The 27,115-nt window shown below is 41.2% G+C and overlaps 2 protein-coding genes across 5 annotated transcripts in view; both read left to right on the forward strand.

Moving 5' to 3' along the window:
* The window catches only part of LOC148128979 (uncharacterized), a 60,599-nt gene extending 51,112 nt beyond the window's left edge, over positions 1-9,487 (forward strand). Inside the window, exons 1-3 of one of the 4 annotated variants that reach the window (XM_087947751.1) lie at positions 1,725-2,325; positions 4,526-4,832; positions 8,141-9,487. In XM_087947751.1, the coding sequence (XP_087803877.1) occupies positions 2,257-2,325; positions 4,526-4,832; positions 8,141-8,256 (492 nt within the window). In that variant the 5' untranslated portion in view covers positions 1,725-2,256 and the 3' untranslated portion in view covers positions 8,257-9,487. Of the gene's footprint in view, positions 1-1,724; positions 6,895-7,604 lie in introns of those variants that run through there. The other 3 variants (XM_087947748.1, XM_087947749.1, XM_087947750.1) reach the window with 3 other exon arrangements.
* LOC148128983 (kelch-like protein 11) overlaps positions 1-27,115 on the forward strand; it is a 48,151-nt gene that overhangs the window by 10,151 nt on the left and 10,885 nt on the right. The window lies entirely within an intron of this gene.

A 27,115-nucleotide genomic window follows, 5' to 3' on the forward strand; every position in this document is an offset into this window, starting at 1 on the left:
GGACAAGAAACAAGTCCAGGTCTCTCAAGCCTGATTGGCTGGGGAGCAGATCTGGGCCTCCCAGGCAACAGCAGCTTTCCAGGACATTGCAGCATCCTGAACTCATAGGGGCTTATGTTGAATCTTCCCCCATCCCCCTGGGGCATCTTTACACTCCTTGTCCAGGGCTCCATTTGCTATGACCTGCACAGTCAGTTAAGGCCCCCAACTGGGAGAGCTGTTACTGCAATTGTTGAGTGAAGGAGTCACCTGATTTCTCAATTCTCAACCACTTGGTGATTGCGATTCTGGTCATAGGTTGAGGACTATATGATACTGAGTGTTACATTCATAGGTACATTCTCCTATGAGCTGCTCGGAGCATCCAGTGATGGGAGGTGCTTCAGTCTCTGCTTGCTTAGGCTGAGCTTGAATTGACGACCGCTCCTCCTCCACGTGACTCTTCCAGGGCGTTCCCCAGTTTTTGCTCAGCCTCGTGCGAGACAGGCTGTTCTGTTCGTTGCTCCTTGGCCGAAGCAGGAAATTTTCGATTCTAATCAGCTCTAGATCAGCTTTACCTCCAGGTTTGATTTGTTTCTCTCCTTAGTCCTGCGCAATTGCTTGAATTGGCATTCTTGCCATTAAGGGGAAGCGCAGTTTCGCCCCCAGGGGAGGCGAAGGGAGGGCCAGTAGCGATCCCGCACTACCTCCCATAGCCCGAATCCCTCTCTCTCTGCCTTTAGTCGCTGTCGCTTGCTTCTATTGCTCCGTTTTCACATCGGCTTGCTTTTCTTGCTCCGTGGGAGCCGTACCGCGATTTCCCCCCCCACCCTTGAACACCGTTTTTCTGTTGCAAGGAGAAAGCCTTTGCTCTCCTTTCCCAACCACCGCTTTAAACTGAATTCGTTTTTTTGCTTGCCAGGCGGGGTAACGCTGCTGAAAGGCGCGCAGCTATAGCGGCCGCCATTTTGGAGGCTTTCTCGTGGCACACGCCATTATGTTTCTATCTAATTGAGGCTGTGAGTGGAATTTCTCAAAGTTACAGGCCCCGCCTGGCCTTATTTCAGATCTCTCTTAATATTGGCTTATATTTAATTGGTATAATCGTTGGCTCAACCCCACAGCTTCTCTCCAGCAGCGCAGCAGCTGCACCCAGGCCTAGTGTCAGCCTGTGCAGAAGGGCTGCTGCAGGCCCTAGCCTTAACTCACTGGGCCTAGGCGTTTTCGACATTTGGCTAATTGGCTCTCTTCCTTGTCCCAGGAGCAGGGATACAACTTTAATAACCATCTAAATATATTATTGATTCAGATTTAACAGTATAATATTTTTATAATCAAAATATTATCACTGAGGTATGGCTCAATTATTTCCTCTTTGGCTTCATATTCATATCTCTACATACATACATACATACATACATACATACATACATATATATATATATATATGTATGTATGTATGTATGTATGTATGTATGTATATATGTATGTATATATGTATGTATGGCCTTCAGCTTTGTTCGGGTATTTTCCCACGTCATAGTAGTGGTGCTTTTAAAGTTGTAGCAACGTTTCAGCAGAATCTCATCTGCCATCATCAGGCTTCTGTATTGTGTCCGTCTGTGAGTCAGACTTTTACAGTGGTTTCAGATTTAAATTTATATATATATATATATATATATATATATATATATATATATATATATATATATATATATATATATATATATATTAAAATAAAAAAGAGGATTTTCTTTGAATTAAATTATACTAAAAGGGGGAAGTAATACTGATCAGGGACACCGTCTTGCTAGACCAGGCCCTGGGCGTGCCAACCGCCTCATATTGATTCCTATCTTCTTACAGCCACTTTTAAGTCATTGCAATGGCAGATGGCAATACCTCTAGAGGTCCTTCTTTGAAGGCAAAAGCCAAAACCCATCACTTGCGCAAACAGAGTAAGGAGACCTCCAAAGCGGCCAAGAGGGACGCCCTAAGGCGCCACAAGGCCCTGCAAAAAGAAATAGACAGGAGATCTAAGGAAGCACTCAAGGTGCCTCAGATTCCCCCATCCTCCAGTCCCTCTACCTCTGCTCAACCTCCCCCCCCCCAGATGTTCCCTTCTCCAGGCGCAGCTTGCCATCTCAGGAACAACAGGCTCTGGTTCCTGAAACATTGACCAGAAGGGCTCCAGAGGCCACCTTCACCCCAACTGCTGCCGGTCTCCGCCAAGAGGAGTCTCTCCCTGAGGAGATCCCTGAAAAGATAAGATCCTGGATGGAGTTGGCTATTTGCCAAGGCATCGCAACTGGCATCCAGCAAGCCGCCAGGTCCAGTCTGTATCCAGTAGGCTCTGACCAGGAATCTCACTCTGTGAGGTCTCTACCTAGGTCTGAACAGTGTCTGGCTCAGGTGCCCTTGCATAGGGAACCTCCCCTCCAAGGGCGGGAGGAGGAGATGGAAGAGGTGGAGGAGGAAGGTGATCAACCCATGGATCCAGACGACTTCGATCTGGGGTCCATACACTATAGCGAGCCCCTCTCAGACATGGACCCTCTAGAGGACGAAATGTCCGAGGACGAGGGGCTCACCCCTGACCAGCCCGCCTTCACGGGCCTCTTTAAGCCGCAACAATTCAAATCCTTATTGTATAAGGCCAAAAATATTTCAGGTTTGAGTAAGCAATCCCCCTCAGTCCTCTCTACCCCTTCTGGGGAAGGACCCGAAGACCTCATTTTTAACCAACCAGTGGTAGAGGCCGAGACTATTCCAGCTCCCCCTATCCTCGCAGATCTGGTCCAAAAACAACTGGCGTCTGCAGGGGTCTCCACAGCCCCCTCTAACCATGACAAAAAATTCTTCAACCTGGATCCAGATTTCTCCAATTTGTTGAACACCCCCGAGGTCAACGAGCCCATTGTGGGCCTGGCATCCTCCTTGACTCCTACTGAGGCGTTAGAGGCCCTAAAACCAGAGGAAAAGTGGGCTGAGCTGGCCCTGCGCAGGGCCCACCAGTCGGACGCATGGGCCATAAGATCGGCTACGGACGCATCTTTCTTTACTAGGTCTTCCATTCGATGGTTGCGCCAGCTTAAACAGCATGTCCCGGCTTCTAACACCAGAGCACACCAGGACATCGCTAAGATCACCGCCGCAGCTGAGTTTTCGGCGGATGCCACCTATCACACCGTCAAATTTTCTGCCAGGGCAATTACATCGCACGTCCAGGCCCGCCGCCTGCTATGGCTCAGACACTGGCAGGCGGATTTTAAAAACAAAGCCAAGCTGGCTTCCTCTCCCATAGTGGGGGACAAACTATTCGGCCCATCCCTGGACCCTTTACTCATGGAGACCAGGATCAAAAAGAAATTTCTCCCTTCCCTCTCCCGAAGGTCAGATTCCAGACAGTTGCAGCCCTTTCGGAGGAGCTCCTTTCGGCTCTCCTATCAGGCCCCCTTCTCCCCCAGATATCAGAGGCCTCCCTCTTTCAGACCGGGCCAATTCCAGGACAGACCCGACTCTGGAGAAAGGAGTAGGAGGGGCAGCCAATATAAAAGGCCCTTTCGGGGGTCCGGAGGCAGGCCCTTTCGTTGTCCCAGATAGACATAAGGACTCTATCCCCATTGGCGGGCGCCTAAAGTCGTTTGCCAGTATATGGGACTCTTCCACCTCTGACTCTTGGGTCAGGGACACTGTTAGATTTGGCCTTGCCCTTGAGTTCCATTCCACCCCCCAAAACTTCTTTATCTCATCCCCCCTCTCCAAGGACCCAATCAAACACAATCTGATGGCTTCCGCCATCCAGCACCTCCTTAATATAAGTGCTATCCAACCTGTCCAACCCAACCAGCGAGGTCGGGGCTTTTATTCCCACCTTTTCGTCGTCCCAAAGCACTCGGAGGGGATGGTGGGCCATCTTAGATCTGAAGCGACTTAACCGCTTCCTAACATACCGCAAGTTCAAAATGCACACCCTTCAATCTATACTGTTGGGGATTAGGCAAGGGGATTTCCTCACATCCATAGACTTAACAGAAGCTTACCTACACATTGCCATTCGACCTTCCCATTCCAAATTCTTAAGGTTCTGTTACAATAACCAACACTTCGAGTACGTGGCCCTTCCCTTCGGACTGGCTTCCGCCCCCAGGACTTTTACCAAGGTCCTGGCAGCTCTGGCGGCTCATAACAGAAACACTCCCATCCGTCTCCAATGCTATTTAGACGATATTTTGATTCAGTCACCATCTATTGATCAGGCAGTAAGGGACACCCAGGCCACCTTAGATTCCCTTCAGGAACACGGGTTCCTCATAAATTGGAAGAAGAGCCAATTATCTCCTTCTACCCGGATAAACCATCTGAGGGCTCTTATCAACACAGTGGAAGGTAAGGTCTACCAGTCCTCAGAGAGACTCCTTAGTATTTAGAAATTGGTTAAGGTAACTAGGCAACGCAAGAGGGTGCCCTTACTGGAATTGTCTAAATTATTGGGGAAAATGATCTCATGCATTTCTATTGTTCCCTGGGCCCGTCTTCATACCAGATCCCTACAGTGGTTCCTGCTCCCGTACCAAAGACCCGGCAGAAGCAATTCCAAGCTCCCGGTCAGGGTTCCTCCCAAGGCCCTCACGTCCCTCCTCTGGTGGGCAAGACCACTCATCAACAAGGGCTGTTTCTTCAAGGAACCTCAAAGGCTGATTATTACCACAGACGCCAGCCTATTCGGATGGGGAGCCCACTGCCAGTCTCTCTCATCCCAGGGGAGATGGACTGCAATAGAGCAATCGTGCAGTATAAATTGGCTGGAGCTTCACGCCGTCCTCCTGGCCCTACGCAGCTTCCTTCCCCAGGTACGCGGGCAACACGTCCTCATTTTGACAGACAACGTCACAACCAAGGCACACATCAACAAACAAGGGGGCACACATTCAATCCGATTGATGAAGGAAGCTGAGCGCCTCTGTCGCTGGGCAGAGACCAACCTTCTGTCCATCAAGGTGGAGCACATATCAGGGATATCAAATATCCAGGCAGACTGGTTAAGCAGGGCCACCATAGACCAATCAGAGTGGCGTCTCCACCCATCCCTGTTCAGAGAGGCAACAAGAATATTCGGGAAACCGGTAATAGACCTGTTTGCCTCCCCCCTCAATACCCAGCTCCCGCGATTCCTGTCAAGATACCCATCCCAAGGGCGGAGAATCACAATGCGCTCCGCTGCCCATGGCCCCCAGGACTCCTCTATGCATTCCCTCCTCTGGCTCTGGTACCCAGGGTGATCCAGAAGCTGCTCCACGAGAAGGCGGAGTTGCTCCTGGTGGCCCCTTACTGGCCCAGACAGCTATGGTTTGCGGATCTCCGCACTCTCTCGGTGGCCCCTCCCTGGAGGATCCCTCCAGACAGGATTTCCTTGTCCCAGGGGCCCCTCCTACATCCGGACCCGCAATGGCTCCAACTGACCATCTGGAGGTTGAGCGGAGCACCTTGAGAAAAAGACAGCTCTCAAATAAGGTCATTGACACCATCCTAGCTGCCAGACGACCATCCACCACCCGAATTTATAATGCCACATGGGCCATATTCTGTCGTTGGTGCAACAAACTTAAAATTAACCCAGTTTCTCCCTCCATAGCTCAAATTTTAGAATTTATTCAGGAGGGACTTGACAAGGGGCTGTCCCCTAACACACTAAAGCGTCAGGTAGCTGCCCTGTCCTCAGTCCTTGCTTACGAGGGTCTCAGTTCCCTCTCTCACCACACCTTCATCCAAGCCTTCCTTAGAGGGGCTACCAACTTACGCCCCCCCCCCCAGTCCACCGTTATCCCACCTGGGACCTCAATAAAGTCCTCCTCGCCCTCACCAAAGAGCCTTTCGAGCCTTTGAGGGACACGGGTCTCCAATTCCTAACTTATAAAGTAGTTTTCCTGGTAGCCATTACATCAGCCCGATGTATCTCGGAAATAGCAGCCCTTTCTGTCAGGCAAGACCTCTGTGTCTTTCATGCAGATAGGGTGATTCTCCGACCCGACCCCACCTTTCTGCCTAAGGTTAATTCAGTGTTCCACAGAGCTCAGGAGCTCATCCTCCCAAATTTTTGTCCCAATCCGTCGCAGGAAAGGGAACAACAATGGCATAAACTCGATGTAAGACGCGCTCTGCGAATTTACATCAAACGCACAAAGCCCTTCAGGAAGTCGGAGGCCCTATTTCTTTCCTTCCAACCCAAAACACAGGGACACAGGGTGTCATCTACTATCATAGGACGATGGATTAGGCGGCCATAGCTAAATCGTATCAGTCCCAGGCCCTCCAGGATCCTAAGGGCATAACAGCCCATTCAACCAGGAGCGCAGCCACCTCTGCGGCCTGGGCTACCCAGGCACCAATAATCGAAATATGCCGGGCTGCGACTTGGGCCTCATCTTCCCCCTTCATTCGGCACTATAAAATTGACGTGTTTGCATCTGCAGAGGCTTCATTTGGTAGGAGAGTCCTGCAGCGTGTTCTTGGGGACCCTGGGGAAATTCAGGACCAGATGGAGTCCCTCCCTTAGGACAGGACAAGCTTTGGTATGTCCCATCACTGGATGCTCCGAGCAGCTCATAGGAGAAGGGGCGTTGGTACTTACCTGATACGCCCTTTCTATTTGAGCTGCGAGGAGCATCCAGCCCCACCCTAAATTCCGTCTGGTGGGGCCTCTCTCCCTCGGCCAAGGACCAATATTTGTTTAGGTGATAGGGATAGGAGCAACCTTTTTTTCCTCTCGCCTTCGCAAAACTGGGGAATGCCCTGGAAGAGTCACGTGGAGGAGGAGGAGCGTTCCTCAATTCAAGCTCAGCCTAAGCAAGCAGAGACTGAAGCACCTCCCATCACTGGATGCTCCTCGCAGCTCAAATAGAAAGGGCGTATCAGGTAAGTACCAACGCCCCTTCTCTTCTCATATTACATTCCTTTTTGTGTTTGAAACTCTGTTTCACTAAGGCTCATCTTTCACAAGCTAAAACATATCAGTAACAATGTTATTAAGATCATCTGCACAGCTTTGCTACAAATGACACATTGGTTAGTTTTGTAACCTCTACCACAAAAAATTACAATATCAAAAATATTTTAAATTAATTATTATTTAACTCTGACAAAAGCCATTTGTCAGAAAGGACCCATACTCTTCAGTGCAAGCTATCAGGAAAAGGAGTTTAGTTTGAAGTGCTTCAAGTTTATTACATGGTAAGATTTTAAATGGACACCTAACATTGGAGCCATCATTAAAAAGGCAAAACAAAGAATGTTCTTCCTGTGTCAGCTTAGAAAATACTGGCTGCCCCTAATGCTGTTGATACAGTTCTACAGAGGAATTATTGAGTCTGTCATTTGTATTTCTGTAACTGTCTATATTTGGTACAACAACCAAACAAGAAGATAGATTTACCAGTGGTGGGATTCAAAAATTTTACTACCGGCTCTGTCGGTGTGGCTTGGTGGGCGTGGTGTGGCTTGCTGGGCATGGTGTGGCTTGCTGGGCGTGGTGTGGCTTGGTAGGTGTGGCAGGGGAAAGATACTGTAAAATCTCCATTCCCTCCCCACTCCACTAACCTGCTTTCTAGCTCTGTTCTCCTGTGCAGAAGAACAAAAGAAAATCCAGCCAATCAGCTGGGATTTGGAGGCAGAGAATAGATGGGGGCTGGGCCAGTCAGAGGTGGTATTTGCTGGTTCTCCGAACTAGTCAAAATTTCCGCTACCGGTTCTCCAGAACTGGTCAGAACCTGCTGAATATCACTTCTGCCTTAAACGGATAGTTAGGACTCCAGAAAAAACAATTGCAATCAGCATGCCTTCCACTGAGGACCTGTACATTACACGACCCAGGAGGACTGAGAAAATATCTTGCAGACCCCTCACATCCTAGACATAAACTATTTCAACTCCTTCCCACAGGACGCTGCTATAGGGCATTGCATGCCAAGAGAACAAGACAAAAAGACAGCTTTTTTCCTCATGCTCTTACTCTGCTGAAAACCTAATTACCACAGAACTGTCTTATATCTAAGGATATTTACCTATTTTGTATGGCTGTATTGCTATTATCTTTCTAATTTTTTCTACTGTCTTTTCCTATTGGTATTTTATGATTATATTACTTTGTTGTTTATATGTACAGTGAGAACTTATGCACTGGAGACAAATTCCTTGTGTATCCAATCATACTTGGTCAATAAAGCTATTCTCTTGGAGTTTCCAGTTGACGTCGGAGCAAGACGGTTATGGACTGTGTGAAATCCAGATAATTTCTTTCTGCCAGGAGGTCCTTCGGGGCCAAAGTCAACCTGAAGGGGTGACAAAGAGAGGAAGGATCCTTTGTGTATTGCGAGAGGATGGCAGCCCCCTCACTTGATCCGAAGGAACCTTTCTGACCGGAGGAAGAGAAGACAGTTATGACCACAGTGAGGCTGTGACAACTGGAGCAAAGAAATAGGAAGTAATAACTTTGCAACAGTGTGTTTGATCTGGCAAGATTTCCCACCTCCCTTAATTTCTTTTTTTTAAAAAAACAAACAAATTTTATTAATTTTACAATTAAAAACAAATCTACAACACATACACAAATAGAAAAACCAAAAAAGAACAAGAAAGAAAGAAAGAAACGCGAAAAGAAAAGAGAAAGAAAGAAAGAAAGAAGAAAAGGTGAACACTTAAAAACATTCTCATTTTCGACAGTTTGTAAGATCTTTTCTCTTCTTAGTTTGTATCATATACGCACATCTTATCCATATCTATATTTAAATTACACTCATATAAGTTTATCCCATTCTTTTTTACCTTATGATATACAGTCTATCTTTGGTCTAACCATTTATACCAGCAATTCCAATTGTTATAATATGTTGAAGAATCATTATTTTTTAGGGCTAAAGTTAGTTTGTCCATTTCTGCACAGTCTGAGATTTTCTGGATGATCATCTGTTCTGTAGGTATGTGAGGTAGTTTCCCGCACTGAGCAAACGTTAGCCTGGCCGCTGTTAAGATATGTATTGTTATATACTTCACTTTTTTTGGTAACTGTTTGTCAAAAATCCCTAACAGGAAGGACTCTGGTTTATATTCAATCTGTTCTTTTGTTATCTCTTCTAGCCACTTTCTAACTTTTTGCCAGTATTTCTGGGTTTCCTTACATGACCACCACATATGAAAAAAGGTTCCTTCTATACTTTTACATTTCCAACATTTTGGACTCGTGTTGGGGTGCATCTTCGCTAACCTCAAAGGAGGAAGATGCCATCTGTAAAACATTTTGTAAGCGTTTTCTTTATAAGCTGCCGATTTAGTGATCTTATTGTTTCTGTTCCAAATCTTTTCCCATTCCGTTAATGTGATACTCCGTCCGACATTCCTACTCTAAGCTATCATATTCCCTTTGACTGTCTCTTCTTCTAGCTCTACTTCCAGTAGGTAATTGTAAAGTTTAGTTATATTTTTTTTGTTTGATCCTAATAAAATTTTATCTAAATACTGGGGTTTGTTATTAATTCCAAAATCTTTTTTATCTTGTTTATATCTACTGTGAATTTAGAGGTATACCCACTGATCTATTTTAAAGCCCTGCTCTTATAGCTCTTGTCATGTTTTCAAATTTCCTTGTGCATCTAATAAATCTTTATATTTGATCATTTTAGTAATGTCCAGATTGTTTGGATGAATCATTGCCTCCATTGTCGATAACCAGATCAGTATTTTTAAATAGTGTTTTTTCCTTACTTTTTTCCAATTGGTTAACAGTGAATCTCTAATTAAGTGTCTATGGAAATATGACTGATTGGCTTTCCCTACTTCCCATAAAAAGGCGTGCCATCCCCTTTGCAGGTCGTGGCCTTCTAACAATAGCGTTCTTTTGTTAAGTAAATTCACCCAATCTTTTAACCATACTAGAACAGCTGCCGTGTAATATAGTTCCCAATTTGGAAGTGCCAATCCCCCCCACTCTTCAAATCCTGTAATGCCTTTACATTAATTCTAGATTTCTTTCCTTGCCAAATGAATTTAAGTATTGTTTTGTTAAGTTCTTCAAAAAAAATATTATGCAATTTAATTGGAATCGTCTGAAATAAGTACAAGAATTTTGGTAAAATATTCATTTTGATAGAAGCAATCCTGCCCAATAGTGAAAGTTGCAACCTACTCCATAATTCTAAGTCTTTCTTTACTTGTTGTAACAATTTATCATAGTTATTCTCTTTGAGTGTCTTACAATGTGGTGTTAGCCATATTCCTAAGTATTTAACTTTCTTTGTTACCTGTATTCCCATACTTACCTCTAATTCCTTTTTCTGTTCTTCTGTTAAATTTTTAGTCATTAATTTTGTTTTTTTTCTATTGATTTTAAGTCCTGCTACTGCACCGAATTGTTCTAGTTCTTTTATCAATTTATATCCTTTTTCTATTGGTTCCTCCAAAAAGAAAACCATATCATCGGCAAACGCTTGCAATTTATATTCTTCTGTTTTAATCTTCAATCCTTTAATTTCAGGGTTTTGCCTAATTCGTGTTAAGAGTGTTTCTAAAGTGAATATAAAGAGAAGAGGTGAAAGAGGGCAACCCTGTCTGACTCCCTTTTCTATTTTTATTGGACCAGTGTATTCCCCATTTATTATAACATTGGCCTGCTGTGTATCGTAAATTGTTGTTATGATGTTTTCAAATTTAGTGCCTAAATTCATATTATAAATTTTTTGAATTAAAAAGTGCCAATTTAAGTTGTCGAATGCCTTTTCTGCATCTAAAAACATGAGTGCGGATTGTTTCTCAGGGTGGGCTTCATAAAATTCTAAAACATCTATTACTGTTCTTAAATTATTCCTTATCTGTCTAGTTGGGAGAAATCCATTTTGGTCTTCATGTATGTACGGGTTTAAAACTTGTTTTAGTCTGTTAGCTATAAGTTAGAAAAACAAAAAGCGGATATAATATGTATTCAAGAGGTTAATATAAAGAAGAGAGATAAAGGGTACTTGTTAAATAAAAAGTTGGGGGAAATGTATGCAACATTGACAGAAGAGAAAAAAAGAGGGGTAGTATTATATATAAAAGAAGATATAGCCTCAGAATTCATTTATAAAGATGAATTGGGAAGAATAGTAATGGTAGAGGGGGTAATGCAAAATAAAAAAAAAAACATTATTAGTGGGGATATATGCCCCTAACAAAAACCAGAGTGAATTTTACAAAAGCTTATATGAAAAATTAATAGAATTTGGAAACCCAAGAATTTGTATCATAGGAGACTATAATGCAATAACAGATAATAGACAAGATTATGCTTATGAACAAAGACAATTTAAGAAACAGAATACATTGCCTAAGAAATTTATAGAGATGGTCGAAGAATTAGAATTAGTGGATGTGTGGAGAAAAAGGAACTCAGGAATATCACATTTCACTTTCTACTCCAGTCCACACAAATCATGGTCCAGAATAGATATGGCCTCGGTAAATAGTGAGCTATATAAAGAGATTCAGGATATAAAAATTTTGGTTAACACATGGGCAGACCACAACACGATACAGATAGTATGGAAAAATAGTCATTATAAAAAAGGCAGATGGACACTTAATCCCCAAGTACTTAAAGAGAAAGAATATATTCAAAAAGTTAAGCAAGAATTGATCAGCTTTTTCAAATTTAATAAAAAACAGGATACCTCATTGCAGAGCCTATGGGATACAATGAAGGCATATTTAAGGGGAATATCGATAGCTTACATATCAAATAGAAACAAGGAAAGAGAGAGGAAGTGGAAAGCTTTATCAAAAAGGATAGAGAAATTGGAAAATAAGCAAATGGAAACCCCGGAAGATGAGTATATCAGAAATGAACTAGCATCAGTTAAACATGAGATGAATATTTTAGATCAAGAGGAACTAATTAAAAAATTATTATATACAAAACAAAACTATTTCGAACATGCAAGCAAACCCAGAAGGAGGCTGGAATATAAATTAAGAAAAGAAAATCAGAAATGAATGATATGCCAATCACAGGATAAAAATGGAATAATACAGACAGACCAGGAGAAAAAAAAGGAAATTGTAAGAGAGTACTTTGAAGATCTTTACAAACAAGAAGTAGTTGATTTAAATAAAATACAAGAATATCTGAATGAAGAAACACTCTATTCAATATCAGAGGACAAAAAAGAGATGTGGAACAAAGAAATAACTTTAGATGGGTTAAAGGTGGCGATTCAAAAACAAGAAATAAAATGCCAGGCCCAGATGGCTTATCAAATGAGCTATACAAAGAAATAGATGATATATTAGAGATAATATTAGAGGTTTGCAATGAGGTATTACTGGATGCTAAAATACCAGAATCTTGGAAGGAGACATACATAACATTAATTCCGAAAGAGGGCACAGATACCAACAAAAAAAGAATTACAGACCAATATCCCTTTTAAACTCAGACTACAAAATTTTTATGGCGGTAATGGCGAAAAGATTAAAGAAAATAGTAATAAAATTCACCCGGACCAAAATGGATTTCTTCCCACGAGGCAGATCAGATATAACACAAGAACAATAATAGATATATTGGAACCTTATGAAAAGCATCCAGGAAGCCAAATGGCTTTGGTCTTCCTGGATGCACAAAAGGTCTTAGATAATTTAAATTGGGCTTTATGAAAAAGCAGATTAATTTGATGGATTTTGGAGATAATTTTGTAAAAATGTTGAATGCAATCTACGCCACACAAAAGGCCAGTGTATTATTAAATGGAGAAATTACCAAATCACTGAAGATAAGGAAGGTGGTCAGACATGGATGTCCACTTCCACCTCTGCTTTTTATAACAATCTTGGAAACTTTGCTGGACAGAATTAGATTAAATAAAGAAATTAAAGAAATTAAAATCAAGAATATAAATTACAAGCTTTTGCAGATGACATGGTTTTTGTTATAGAAGATCCAATAGACTCAGGACCAGCTCTACTAAATGAAATAGATTAATTCGGTAAATTAGCACAATTAAAAATCAATAAGGAAAAAACCAAAATACTATTTAAAAACATAACAAATAGTAAACCAAAAAATTTGGAAGAAAAGACGGGATTACAAATCGTTAATAAAATTAAATATTTAGGAATTTGGTTAAGGGCTAGAACATTAAACCTGTGAGAGGATAATTATACTAAATTACTGAAACAGATCGAAAAGGACTTGGAAAATTGGAATAAGATGCAAATTTCATTATTAGGTAGAATAGTAACAATCAAAATGAATGTTCTACCTAAAATACTATATTTGTTTCAAACAATTCCAATATTACTGGACAAATATTTTTTTAAAAGATTTAAATAAAATTGTGATGAAATTTATTTGGGCAAAGAAAAAAATAAGGATAAAAAAAACTTATTTACAAGATAATAAAAGTATGGGTGGATTTGGACTACCAGTCTGGGAGACATATTATAGAGCAGTGGCACTAGTGTGGATAAACAATTGGATTTATTTAAGGAATAATAGGATTTTACAACTAGAGGGACATGATTTACAGCTAGGTTGGCATGCATTTTTATGGACCCTGAATAGTAAAAAATAACCTATATTTTACTAGACATGTATTCCGAAAGTCTTTAATTAAAATTTGGACTGATATAAGAAAGAATCATTATACTAAAATCCCGAGGTGATTTTCAATGATGGAGGCGATGTTTCACTTAAATACGATGGACATCAGTAAAAAATTTAAATATTACCAAATATTAGATAGTGAGGGAAGGATTAAAACAAAACAGGAACTAGAATCACAAAATATAGTTATAGATAATTGGTCATATTTTCAAATAAAACTGAGATATAACAAAGATGTAAAGGAATAGGGAATTGAGGGTAAAAGACACATATTTAGATAAAATACTTCTAAATCCTGAGAAAAGCTCAATTTCCAAATTATATAATTATTTATTAGAATATGAAATGGACGAGAAAATTGTGAAAGGTCCCATGTTGGCTTGGGAAAATTTTTTTGGTTATAGTATAGATCTGAATGCCTGGGAAGAAATCTGGAAGAAAAACCTGACACTAACCAAATCATTAGCACACAAGGAGAATCTATACAAAATGATGTACAGATGGCATCTGGCACTCTCTAGATTGGCCAAAATATTTCCGACAGCTAATCCCTGCTGTTGGAAATGTAAAGGGAAATTTGGTACATACTTTCATTCATGGTGGACTTGTCTTGAGATAAAGAAATATTGGTTAAAAATAAAAATGTGGATAGAAGAAATTATAGAGTGTGGACTGGAGTGGAAACCGGAGTTATTTTTGTTGGGAATGATCAAAGGGGACTACCCCACTAAAGTAAAATATCTGACCATCCATTTATTAACTGCGGCACGTATTTCATTAGCACAATATTGGAAAAACGCAAATGTACCACCAATACTGGTTGTTATTCAGAAACATATGAGTGTGCCCAGTTGGAGAGGCTTACGCTTAAAATTAATGGGAAGGAGGATACAGATTACTACTGGATATGGGACAAATGGCATAAGTCGGTAGACAATAAAAGGGGAAACATATAAATGAACCTAAGATACAAATTATATCCATCGATTCATAATATATTAAGTACAATTAAAGGTTTTAAACCTTCTTTTCTTTGTTACTACTATTATTAGTATAAGCTATTTATAATATTTTTGTGTTTATTAGTTAAAAAACATGAATGTATTAGTAATAGAAGAGTAGTTATAATCCAACGTGAAAATAAATGGAGTATATTGTGAATTATTTAGTACTTAGGATGTGATAAGGTGTGAATATGTGACTAGTACTAGCCAATAATGATTTTTCGGACTCACCAAATTCAACAACAAATGTAAAAAACTATTGTTTCTGTATTTTTGAAATTGTACGTTTTTAAATTTGTAAATAAAATTGTTTTTAAAACTTAAAAGAAAAAAAAAACATCCAGGAAGCCAAGTGGCCTTGGTCTTCCTGGATGCACAAAAGGCCTTTGATAACTTAAATTGGGACTTCATGAAAAAGCAGGTCAATTTGATGGATTTTGGAGATAATTTTGTAAAAATGTTGAATGCAATCTACGCCACACAAAAGGCCAATGTATTATTAAATGGAGAAATTACCAAATCATTAGAGATAAGGAAGGGGGGTCAGACAGGGATGTCAGCTTTCACCTCTGCTTTTTATAACTATTTCGGAAACTTTGCTGGATAGAATTAGATTAAATAAGGAAATTAAAGGAATTAAAATTAAAAACGAAGAATATAAATTACAAGCCTTCGCAGATGATATGGTTTTTTTCATAGAAGGCCCAATATGTAAATAAAATTGTTTATTTTTTTTAAAGAAACTTGGAGGAATAAACTTTCGGCTTTTTTCTTCTTTTAAAGTTTGCTGTAAAAAGAGAGTATTTCTGATGGCATTTATTCAAGCTAACATTCTATCTAAGACCGAGGTATTCTCCGTAAACTTAAGCAGGGGTGGGATTCTACCAGTTCTGACTGGTTCTATAGAACTCCTTGTTAACTTTCTAAGCATTTTGGAGAACCAGTAGTTAGAAGAAATCTCCTTTTGTTTTTTCCACCCTTATTACATTCTTGGCAGTATGCCTAGACCTACTGTCTCCGAAGGAGGTTATTTTTCTTTCCTGATACTTTCTTAAAAGGGGAAGGGTTGTATTAAGCTTTTTACACTGCTGTTAGGAGGAAATACTCCCCTGGAAATACTTCCAGCCGGCATGCAATGATCAGTATTTTGAAGAAATAATTGAATAAGAAGCAAAGCTACGGAAAGAAGCTTTTTAATGACAAGGAACCAAGATGAGTGACATTCAGCAAGGCTACTTGGCTAGCTAGAAAGATTGACATTGAAACATGAGTTTACATACCCTTTCTGAGTTTTGGACTAAAACTGTTTTTTGTTGAAGTTTAATTCTGTACTTGGTGACATTTTATCCTGTATTTATAGATGGGATAAATTTCCCTATTCAGCTTTGTTTGGAAAGAAAAAGATTGATCTCTGTTCCTAAAAAAACCTGGGTTGAGAAATCTGGCTAGTTCCTGTGTCTATTTCTTCTGATAATTGGTTTCACAAGCAACAGCTACTGTTGTGATTTAATTATTTGTATTGTGTTTGAATTTTTTCCTGCCTCATGGTTTCTTTTTCTATCTTCGGAGGGGGGTCTTCCTTCACTGCTTTAGTGATATCTGGCACTGTCCTTTTGGGTGTACATCCAAGAGGCAGGATGCAAGCTTGGCACTGATCTTTTTTACTGCCTTTTTGGAGGAACATGTGATCTTTCCTTAAATCTGGATGATTTCCTTAGGATATCTTGTGAGGTGAGTGAGACCAGAGGGTGTCTTTAAGTGGTGCAAATGAATCTAAGGATTGCTTCTCCTGGGTGTGCTCTTTCTGGAGAGCTTAAATGACTCTCTGCTAAAGGGTTTCACTTTATGAGCAAGAGTTGGCTGCTGATAGTTATCATTGCATTTTAACTATTTCAATTCCTCAAGGTACTCCGGCACCCTGCCTGATTTGTAACTCCGGCTTGCAGGTATTTTTAATCTAATGATTGGTATTTAGGGCAGCTTTTTGCAAGCAAAGAAGCTTTTTATATTGTACAGGTAATCCTTGACTTACAACAGTTCATTTAGTGACCTTTCAAAAAGTTACAATGGCACTGAAAAAAGTGATATGACCATTTTTCACACTTATGACCATTGCAGCATCTCCACTGTCATGAGAGGCTAGGCGAGGAGAAGCACCCCTTGACGTGAGTGATGTTCAGTTGGCCACGCCAATCCAGTCACATGACCACCAAGCTACACCCACCAACTAAGCCATGCCCACAGAACCAGTTGTTAAAAAATTTGAATCCCACCCCTGAACTTAAGGAATGTCGGTGTATCTCCTGCATCTGCCGGATACGGTCCTTCTGCCACATTAGGTTTTGCGGCATTGGATATTTCTGGGTATCATGTAAGGACTGAAAGGGGATTCTCACGTGACAGGCTGTAGCACGGCAGGGAGGCTGAGGCATAGGAGGAAGTGTGTTGAGGTAATTCCCTGTCAGGAGAATGAGTGCGACCAAGGAAACGTAGTGAGAGTGGTGAATAACACACACACAGCACACAGCTACACTGTATAGTAAAATATAGGTTTTTACTTCCAGTAAAATGGTTAAGCAAACTCCAAACAAGCAGTCCAAGTCATTCACAGTTAAAGCAGTCAGTTTTCAGTCCAGGGATAATCCAATAACAAAGTGCAGTATCAAAAACAGTTCAGTAACAGACTTACACCAAACCCAAGAAGAACTATGATCAGAAACAATCAATAGGAATGGCAACACTCTCCAGAACAGAACAGGAACTAAACAACCCAGGTTTCTGGCTCCATCTTATGGCTGTTTGAGGAACCACACCCAATTACACTTTTAGCATTCCTTTAACGAGACAGTATTAAAATGTCTATCCTTGTTTTATATATTTTCCAAGTCAACTAACTGTTAGGTTACTTACATTCCTAACATTCTCTCCTTTGGGTAGGACAATATATACAACCTTACATTCTAAGTCCATAATCCTCACAGCAAGCCTTATGCTTCACAGAGCCTTGGGCTTTTGTAAAATGATCTGCGATGTTATTTTCTGACATACAGTATTCCAGCTTAATCATCTTACTTTGCACACATTGTCTCACATTTAAATATCTTAAATTTGTGTGTTTTGATCTTGTCTTAACAGCAATAATTGAAACCATCTGTATTGCTGATTGATTGTCTTCATAAACAACAATAGAATCTGTATATCAATTCCCATATCAATTAATAGAAATAATAAACTAAATCTGTACATAATAGAGATAAACATGAGAATTCAGCCTCCATTGTTGACAAACTTAAATGTTTCTGTCGAATAGACCTCCATCCAATCAACACCTTTCCCAATAATAGTACAGTACCCGATGTAGATTTACGTTTATTTATGACTGAAGCAAAACTTGCATTGGCATATGCAGTTAAACTGAGTTCATTCTTAGGCTCCAAATACAATGCATAATGCATTGTTTGTTTCCGATATCTTAACACACGCTTAGCAGCTTGCCAGTGCCTTTCAGTTGGCTCAGCATTAAATCTGGCTAATTGGTTATCACTGTATGCTATATCTGGCCTTGACCAATGACTGAGATAAGATAAACTACCAATCAAGGACTGATAAACGTTCTTATCAAAAATAGGACTTTGAACATCACTGTGGCTAAACTCCTGGCTCATCGGTGTTTTAGCTGGTTTACAAAGTTCCATTTTAAAACTTTTTAGTAATTGGTTAATTTTATCTGCCTGTGAGATTTTGTATCCTCCCCTAGTTCTATCTATCTTTAAACCAATTTATTGTTTGATTTCACCTAACTGTTTTATCTTAAATTTCTTTTCTAGCAGTGACATTATTTTAGTAGCTTCTTGTTCAGTTTTGGTGATTAATGCTATGTCATCAGTGAACAATAGCAACAATGAAATCATACCATGACTTTCTTTTTTGAACAAACATGGATCAGCCATGCTAACTACAAAACCTATCTTAGTTAATTCCTTAACTATACACTGGTTCCACTCATATTCTGATTGCTTCAAGCCATAAAAACTTTTTTTCAATCTCCAGCAATCAGTTGTATTATCATTTTTGATACCTAAAGGTTTCTTTAAATATATAGTGTGTTGCAACGGTGCATGCAGATAAGCTGGCTCTACATCTAAATGATTTATAATTTATTTCTCCTTAGCTGCCCACACTAAAGCTGCCCTTAATGTAGACTAGGTGCAAACACCTCATCATAGTTGTTTGCTGTCTGATTGAATCCTTGTGCTACTAACCTGGCTTTATGGGTAACAGTCCCATCTACACCTGTCTTAAGTTTATAAACTCATTTATATCCTATGGCATGTTTACCTGGTGGTAACCTGACATTTTTATATACCTCCAGTTTTTGTAAGGATTTCAGTTCCTTATCCATTGCTTCCTGCCAAGCAGCCTGATCTTTAGCAGGATACAGATTCAGTTCATTATAGTTACCAGGAACTGTATTCACCTGGCATACAACAATAGCCTGATATCTATCAGGTGGTCGTGTTACTTGGATTGAACGTCTAGGTAATACAGGGCTTACTGGTGGACTTTCCTGTGCCACCTGCTCCTGTTCTCCTACCTCCTCCTGTGCCTGTTCTCCTGCATCCTCCTGTGCCTGTTCTTCCTCTTTAATGGCTATTCGTGATTTACTTAATTCATCTTTAGGGACTATTTGGGTGTCAATAATAATATTATTGCTGGATTCCTGTTCCAGTTTATCCCACCCAACGTGCTCAAGAAATTTTGCACTAGCACTACAATAAACATGAGCTGTGCTTTGATTCCAAAATCTAAACGATCTATGGTTGGCCTCGTAACCTACCAAAAATAATTTCTTAGCTCTATGTTGCCCTTTCAGTCTTACTTGTGAGGGAATATGCACCCATGCTGGAGCTCCAAATGTGTGTAGGTAACTTAAATTTGGTTTTCTGCCATGCCAACGAGTGAATGGCAATTCTCCAGTTGTTGTGTTAACTACATTGTTTAAAACATGATTGCTACACATTATGGCCTCACCCCACAGTGTTTCAGGCAAACCTGAGTCAGATAACATAGTACGAGCCATGGCTTGTAATGTTTGCCCTCTTCATTCTACAAACGAGTTATGTTGTGGTCTGTAAGGTGCAGAATGTTTATGCTGGACACCAGCCAATTTTAACATAGTTTGGAATCTCTTGTTAACAAACTCAGTCCCGTTATCAGTAACTAAAGTAATTACTTTACTCCTCATTTTTCTCTCTGCAAACCTTAGCCAGTTAAAGAAATGTAGGAATGTTTCTGTTTTGTTTTTCATGAGATAGCAGAAACCGTACCGTGAATAATGGTCCATTATACTCAAAATATAGCAGGCACCTCCCAAACTAGGTTTCTTAGGAACAATTATGTCAGCAAAAACAACCTCTAAAGGTTCTTTGGTCTTAAACCCATTTAGTCTGTTTGCTGGAGTAACCTTGCTTTTCTCTTGGCTACAGGCATTACAGTTTAAATACTTGCTACAGGATTTCAATTTTATTCCCTCTGACAATTCAACAGTTTCTTTGAGCATTTTGAAATTAATGTGCCCTAGACGTCTATGTAGTAAATGTATACATTCATCATGTGGCTTAACATTGTTATAAACCGAGTTAGCCATCTGCAACTGGTCATCATATATCACATATAAATCATTATCTAAAGTAGCAGTAACACTTTTACTCTCTTTCTCTATTATACAGTTATCTCCACTAAAGGTTACTACATAACCTTAACTAAAGCCCTTACTGATAACAAATTAAATTTCATTTTAGGCACATATAACATAATTAAATGCTCATTTATACAAGAACAATATGCAGTACCTCCACCAAAAGCTTTCATCTTCCATCCATTTGCCAGTGATACATGTTGTTTACTCGTAGACATCTTTACAAACCTCTCCTTATCTTTAGTAATGCACTGCGATGCTCCACTATCAACAACCCACAAATCATGGGTTACAGTTGAATTGCTAGACATAGCTAAACTAACATTCCTCTTAGCCTTCTGGTGATTACCAGTATTCTGTCATTTTCCCTTCTTACAGAATTTTGCTATATGTCCCCTAGCCCCACAAGAAAAACATTTCCTAACAGTATAGGCAGTTGAACACAAATTCTCTTCTTGTGGTTGTTCCTTTCTCAATTGGTTCCTATCAAGTCGTCTTCTTGCTTCTTCTAACAATCTTCCAGTTATGTCAGTTAATATCAGTTCATCTTTGGTCAGGACTTCCAGTGAAGATACATAATCATAACTTTCATCCAACGAGGAAAGAATGATGTAAACTTGATGCAGCTCTGAAAATATCAGTTCCTTTTCATGTAGCTCTTGAAAAGTTCTTTTCATGAAATTCAAATGAGCTAACATATCATCACCTTTCAGAAGACGTGCTCTAAACAGTTTACATGTAAGATGTATGTGTGCATCTACACTGTCACGAACATAAATCCTCTTCAAATTCTCCCAACACCTAACAGCAGACTCTTCTCCATGAATATGGACTAGCTGCTGGTCACTCAGTGTTAGTCCAATTATACAAAGAGCTCGTTCGTTGTTCTGTTTAAAGTCAGCAAGCTTCTTGGCATTGTCCTCATTTTCTGGATCCCAAGCATTTACATCCGGTGAGTCTTGAAGTACATTCCATAACCCTTTTCTACGCAGAAGTAGACTGCGCTTCATAGACCAGGAAACATAGTTTGTTCCATCCAACCGGGTTATCAGTGATAGACTTGTTGAAGGGTCTTGTGCCATCTTTACCAAGATAGTAACCCACAATTAAACAATAAACAGCTGTCTGTATACAGTACTGTGTATTTGCACCAACTCTCAGTTATCTGAGCCAGGTATGGCCTGGGCCCATAACCAGTGTTGAGGTAATTCCCAGTTAGGAGAATGAGTGCGACCAGGGAAATGTAGTGAGAGTGGTGAAGAATAACACACACACAGCACACAGCTACACTGTATAATAAAATGTAGGTTTTTACTTCCAGTAAAACGGTTAAGCAAACTCAAACAAACAGTTCAAGTCATTCACAGTTAAAGCAGTCAGTTTTCAGTCCAGTGATAATCCAATAACAAAGTCCAGTATCAAAAACAGTTCAGTAACAGACTTACATCAAACCCAAGAAGAACTATGATCAGAAACAATCAATAGGAACGGCAACACTCTCCAGAACAGAACAGGAAGTAAACAATCCAGGTTTCTGGCTCCATCTTATGGCCATTTGAGGAACCACACCCAATTACACTTTTAGCATTCCTTTAACGAGACAGTATTAAAATGTCTATCCTGGTTTATATTCCATTTCATTTCAATCAACCTATCTGTTATTATAATAAATAAAAAGGAAGAAAGGCGGCTTCTGCCCAGGCGGGGGGGGGTAGGCTCTTCGCTTTTTTAATAATAATAACAATTGTTCTTCTTCCCCCACCCGGGAATAGAAAAAAAAGATAATAAAAAAAAAAAAAAAAAAAAAAAAAAAAAAATTTAATTTTTTTTAAAAGGGAAAAGGAAAGACTTCATTACAAAATATGGTCTGCGGTGTTGGGGAGGAATTTGATAAGCCATCACTGGCCACAGCTGCGAGCAACCTGACTGTAAAAGGGCTGCCGCGGTTTCTTCCGCAGGTCAGTTCTAGGCAGAAATAAAATGACTAGTTATTACGCTGGCTCCGAGAGTCTCATTGCTGCGACATAACACTGGCGACAAGGATGGGATACTGAAACAAAGAAAACCAGTGAGCACGTGGCGACTGAGGAACACCGGCAACACATCAAGATGAGATGGCCAGGAACAACACACCACCCACACCGTTCAATCCAACAACCAAAGATTGGGAATCGTACATTGACCGATTCCTTATGTTCCTCGAAGGGAACAACCTCAAGAATATTTCAGAACACAGGAAGAGAGCCGTCTTCCTTACACATTGTGGTCCTGCCATATTTAAAATGGCCAAAGTATTAGCGGCACCCACCGATGTGAAGACGATGGCCTGGCCGGTCCTAGAGAGGATACTGAGGGCTCACTACACACCAACCGTATCCTGCGTCATCAAACGACATGAATTTTATCAGCGTGACCAAAAAGAAGGCAAGAGCATTGGCGATTTCATTGCAACCCTGAGGGACATTGCTGGAGCATGTGAATTCCTAAACATGGATGAGGCCATGAGAGATCGAGTAGTCTTGGGATTGAGAGACCTAACACTGCAGGGCAGATTATTAATGAAACCCAAGATAACACTCAAAGAGGCAATAGAAGAGGCCACCACAGCAGAAGCAACCCAGAAATCAGTGGCTGCCATGCGGAAAATGAATAAAGCGCCACCGGATTCACCAAAAAACACCACCACGACCCATCACGAGGACATTGAGCCCGCATCAGAAGACGAAGAGGAAGATGAGGGGGTAAATCAACTCCGTTCGGAACATAGCAGAAGGAGCCAAAAAAGGAAAGAATTCCGTTGTGCCAGCTGCAAGGGGAACCATCCACGTTCGGAGTGCTGTTTCCTAGATGCAATATGCCAATGTTGTGAACGGCAGGGACATATTGCAAGGGCATACTGAGCGTGGAAGAACTATGCCCTCAGGGAATGATGGAACACCCCCCTGAGATAGGGAGAAACAAACAGGAAGCCATTGGAACCAGGACAACCGAAACAGGTGAGGGAAAGAGACCACCAATGGAAGAGATGAAACACACCAGACGGTGACCATCAGATACTCAAACACAACAAACACCCAGAAAGTACATGTCCAGGTCACAATAGAAGGCCAATCTTGCTGGATGGAAGTGGACTCAGGCTTGTATTTATCAATGGTATCATGGGACACCATAAAAAGACTGACACCAGCCTGGAAGCCTGGAAGAACTCAAAAGACAAATGCTAACACTGAAATATTACCAGGGAAATAAAATTCCCGTAGTGGGGACTGGACAGTTCAAAGTAAAATTCAAAAAATACACCAGAGTCCTACCGCTTACCATAGGAGACTGGAACTGACCCAGCCTATTGGGACTCAAATGGTTTGCACCATTGGGAATCGAAGTCACAGGAATAAACAGCATCACCGAGACAGATTGGGAGGAGACCCTGATGGAAGAATTCCGAGATGTATTCGATGGAGAACTGGGCAAGTACTTGGGATCCCCAATTTCCTTTAACCTAAACCCAACCATAACCCCCATAAGATTAAAGGCGAGGCGGGTTCCCTTCGCGCTCAAACCAAAGATCGATGAGCAATTGGATAAACTCATTGCACAAGGGGTCCTCGAACCCATTGACCATGCAAAGTGGGAAACCCTAATCGTCATGCCAGTTAAACCAGACAGGTCTGTGCATCTGCGGAGACTACAAAGCAACCCTTAACCACGTGCTCCAACAAAGCGCATAACCTGTCCCAGTGGTACAGCATTTATTACATTCCCTTGGGGGGGGGGAAATCTTCACAAAACTAGACCTTGCACAGGCCTACCAACAATTAACAGTTGACCCCGAAACATCAGAGGCCCAGACTATCATAATGCACAGTGGGGCATTCAAATGCAACAGATTACAATTTGGGATCAGCATTGCCCCAGGGGTGTTCCAGAGCTTAATGGAACATCTTTTGCAAGGGATAAAAGGGGTGGTGCCATACTTTGACAATGTGCTCGTATCAGCCAAGGACAAAAGACAATTATGTGACCACCTGAGGGAAGTTTTAAGTAAATTCAAGGAGGCGGGGCTAAAGGAAAAAAAAGAAAAGTGCCAATTAGCCGCCGGCTAGGATGAATTCCTAGGATATCTAATAGACAATGAAGGAATCCACCCCACAGAGAGAAAGGTCAGAGCAATCAAGGAAGCCCCCAGACCCGCGAATAAAACTGATCTGCAAGCTTTCTTAGGACTCATTAACTTTTATAATATATTCCTACCACAGAAAACAACTATTGCGGAACCACTACACAGGTTGCTTGACAAGAAAGCAACCTGGGCCTAGGGGCAGCGGGAAGAAACGGCATTCCAAGAAATAAAAAAATTGATCACATCAGACCGTGTGCTAATACAATATAGCAAAACACTTCCAATAACCCTAACCTGCAATGCATCACCTTTCAGCGTCGGTGCTATCCTCAGCCACATATTACCCGATGGGAAAGAAGCACCCATAGCATTCTATTCAAAAACTCTGTCAAAACCAGAGTGGAACTACAGCCAACTAGACAAAGAGGCATTGGCTGCTGTCACCGGGATCAAGCGGTTCCATAAGTACATCTATGGGATGAATTTCACCCTAGTCACAGATCACAAGCCACTCCTGGGAATCATCACAGGAAACAAAACCACACCAAAGATACTGTCACCCCGGATGACGAGGTGGTTGGAATTCTTGGCTGCATACAACTACAAATTAATATACCGACCCAGGAAGGACATAAATCATGCAGACACACTTAGCTGTTGCCCCCTACCAGATATAGAAGAAGACCCAGCACCAACCACATTGACCCTCCAAATAGAGACACTAGAAAACCTACCAACAACAGCAGCCGACATCGCAAGGGAGACAACTCGAGACAAAACCCGGGTGCGAATATTAAATTGGGTAGGAAAAGGCTGGTCAGAGACTGAGATCAACAAAGAACGTCAAACCATTTCGGAAGAGGCAAACAGAACTCTCAATATTGAAGGGGTGCATACTATGGGGGGATCGGGTGGAAATACTGGACATTTTAAGGGAAAGCATACTAGAAATGCTACACGAGGGACACCCGGGTATTGTAAAAATAAAATCCCTGGCAAGGAGTTGTGTGTGGTGACCAGGGATGGACAAGGAAATAGGGGATTGGGTGGCAACGTGTAAACATTGCCAGAAATCTAGGCCGACACCCCCCACAGCACCAAAACACGAATGGGAAACACCAAGGGGACCATGGTCAAGATTACACATTGATTTTGCGGGCCCAACCGAAGGACACACATTTCTAATAGTCGCTTACTCCAAATGGCTAGAGGTAAGCATCATGGACTCCACCATGACAGAAGCCGTCATTAGACAGCTCAGGAGGCTTTTCGCAACACATGGGTTGCTGGATTTAATTGTATCCAACAATGGGCCATAATTCACGGCAACTCCATTCGAGGGATTTTTAGCACAACATGGGATAAGACATGCACTAACATCTCTGGGACACCCATCGATGAACGGATGGGCGGAACGCATGGTACGTTACACTAAGGAAATCCTACAAAAGCTAGGGCCCGGAGACACACAAGAAAAAATAGATAAGCTACTAAGCATACAACACATAACACCCAGTGCCACAATGAATAAAAGCCCAGCCGAATTACTAATGGGGAGGAAACTGAGATCACACCTAGACAGACTACACCCCACATATAACCCCAAAAAATCCAGTAGACTCCTCCAGTAAATGCTGCACGTTCCAAACAGGGGACCCAGTATATGCAAAAAACCTTACAGGGGAACCTTTGTGGATACCGGCGGAAGTGACCCAAATAACCGGGCCCTGTTCTTACAGGGTAGATACGACAGACAGTAGAAGCTGGAAGAGACACATAGACCAACTCAGATCTAGAGCAATGAGGGGTGACACAGGCCGAATCACAGAAGGTGGGGAAACCCCTCACACAAATATAACCCAACCAGGGAAGAGGGGGGAGACCTCTCAAACAGACACAACACAAGTAGAGAGGGAGGGGGAGACCCTCCGCAAGCAGGAACAACAATAGAACAAACCCTGACAACTAAAAACACACAAACACACTAATAACAGTAGCTCCGGTCGGAAAACGCAGGCATGTAACTGAGACCAAAGAAGAAGGCAACATAAGGAGACAGGAACAGGTCCAGAAAGAGGGCGGGAAAGCAGCCCCTGGCGGGAGCAGCCTAGCCAACTCAACCTTCCAGGAGCTTCCAAGAAGAAGGATGGGAGGAACAACAGATCCATCCGAACAGTCCAGAGACCAAACCGCAACTGAGCTGCACAAGTCCAGTTGCAACCATAAAAGCCTCACCTATCTACGTGATTACGTACGGTAGGCGAAGACAGGATTGGTTAGACCAGACCAGGTGGGGAGGGGTGTTATGTATTAGCATACTCACCTTGATTGGTTGGTCCGCGGTGGCGGGAAATTTGACAAGCTGTCACTTGGCCACAGCCGCAAGCAGCCCGACTGTAAAAGGGCTGCCACAGTTTCTTTCGCAGCTCAGTTCTAGGCAGAAATAAAGATGACTGATTTTTTTTTTGAAAACAATTTTATTGGTTTTTAAAGACAAACAAAAACAAACTCAACATAAAAACATCCAGCTTTCTTTCATAAATATACAAGCAGTGTGTCGGTTGGTTTACCAATTTTTTGTGCATCCATTTCGTAGTCTCAATTACAGTTACATTGCATGATAACTCATATTATCAAAGATTAAGTACCCTAGTATCACTATTAAACAATCATTTGACTATAAT

The sequence above is a fragment of the Notechis scutatus genome, chromosome Z (genome assembly GCF_049901735.1).
Source record: "Notechis scutatus isolate UNSWTSFEM ecotype Mainland chromosome Z, rNotScu1.2, whole genome shotgun sequence".
Lineage (NCBI taxonomy): Eukaryota > Metazoa > Chordata > Lepidosauria > Squamata > Elapidae > Notechis > Notechis scutatus.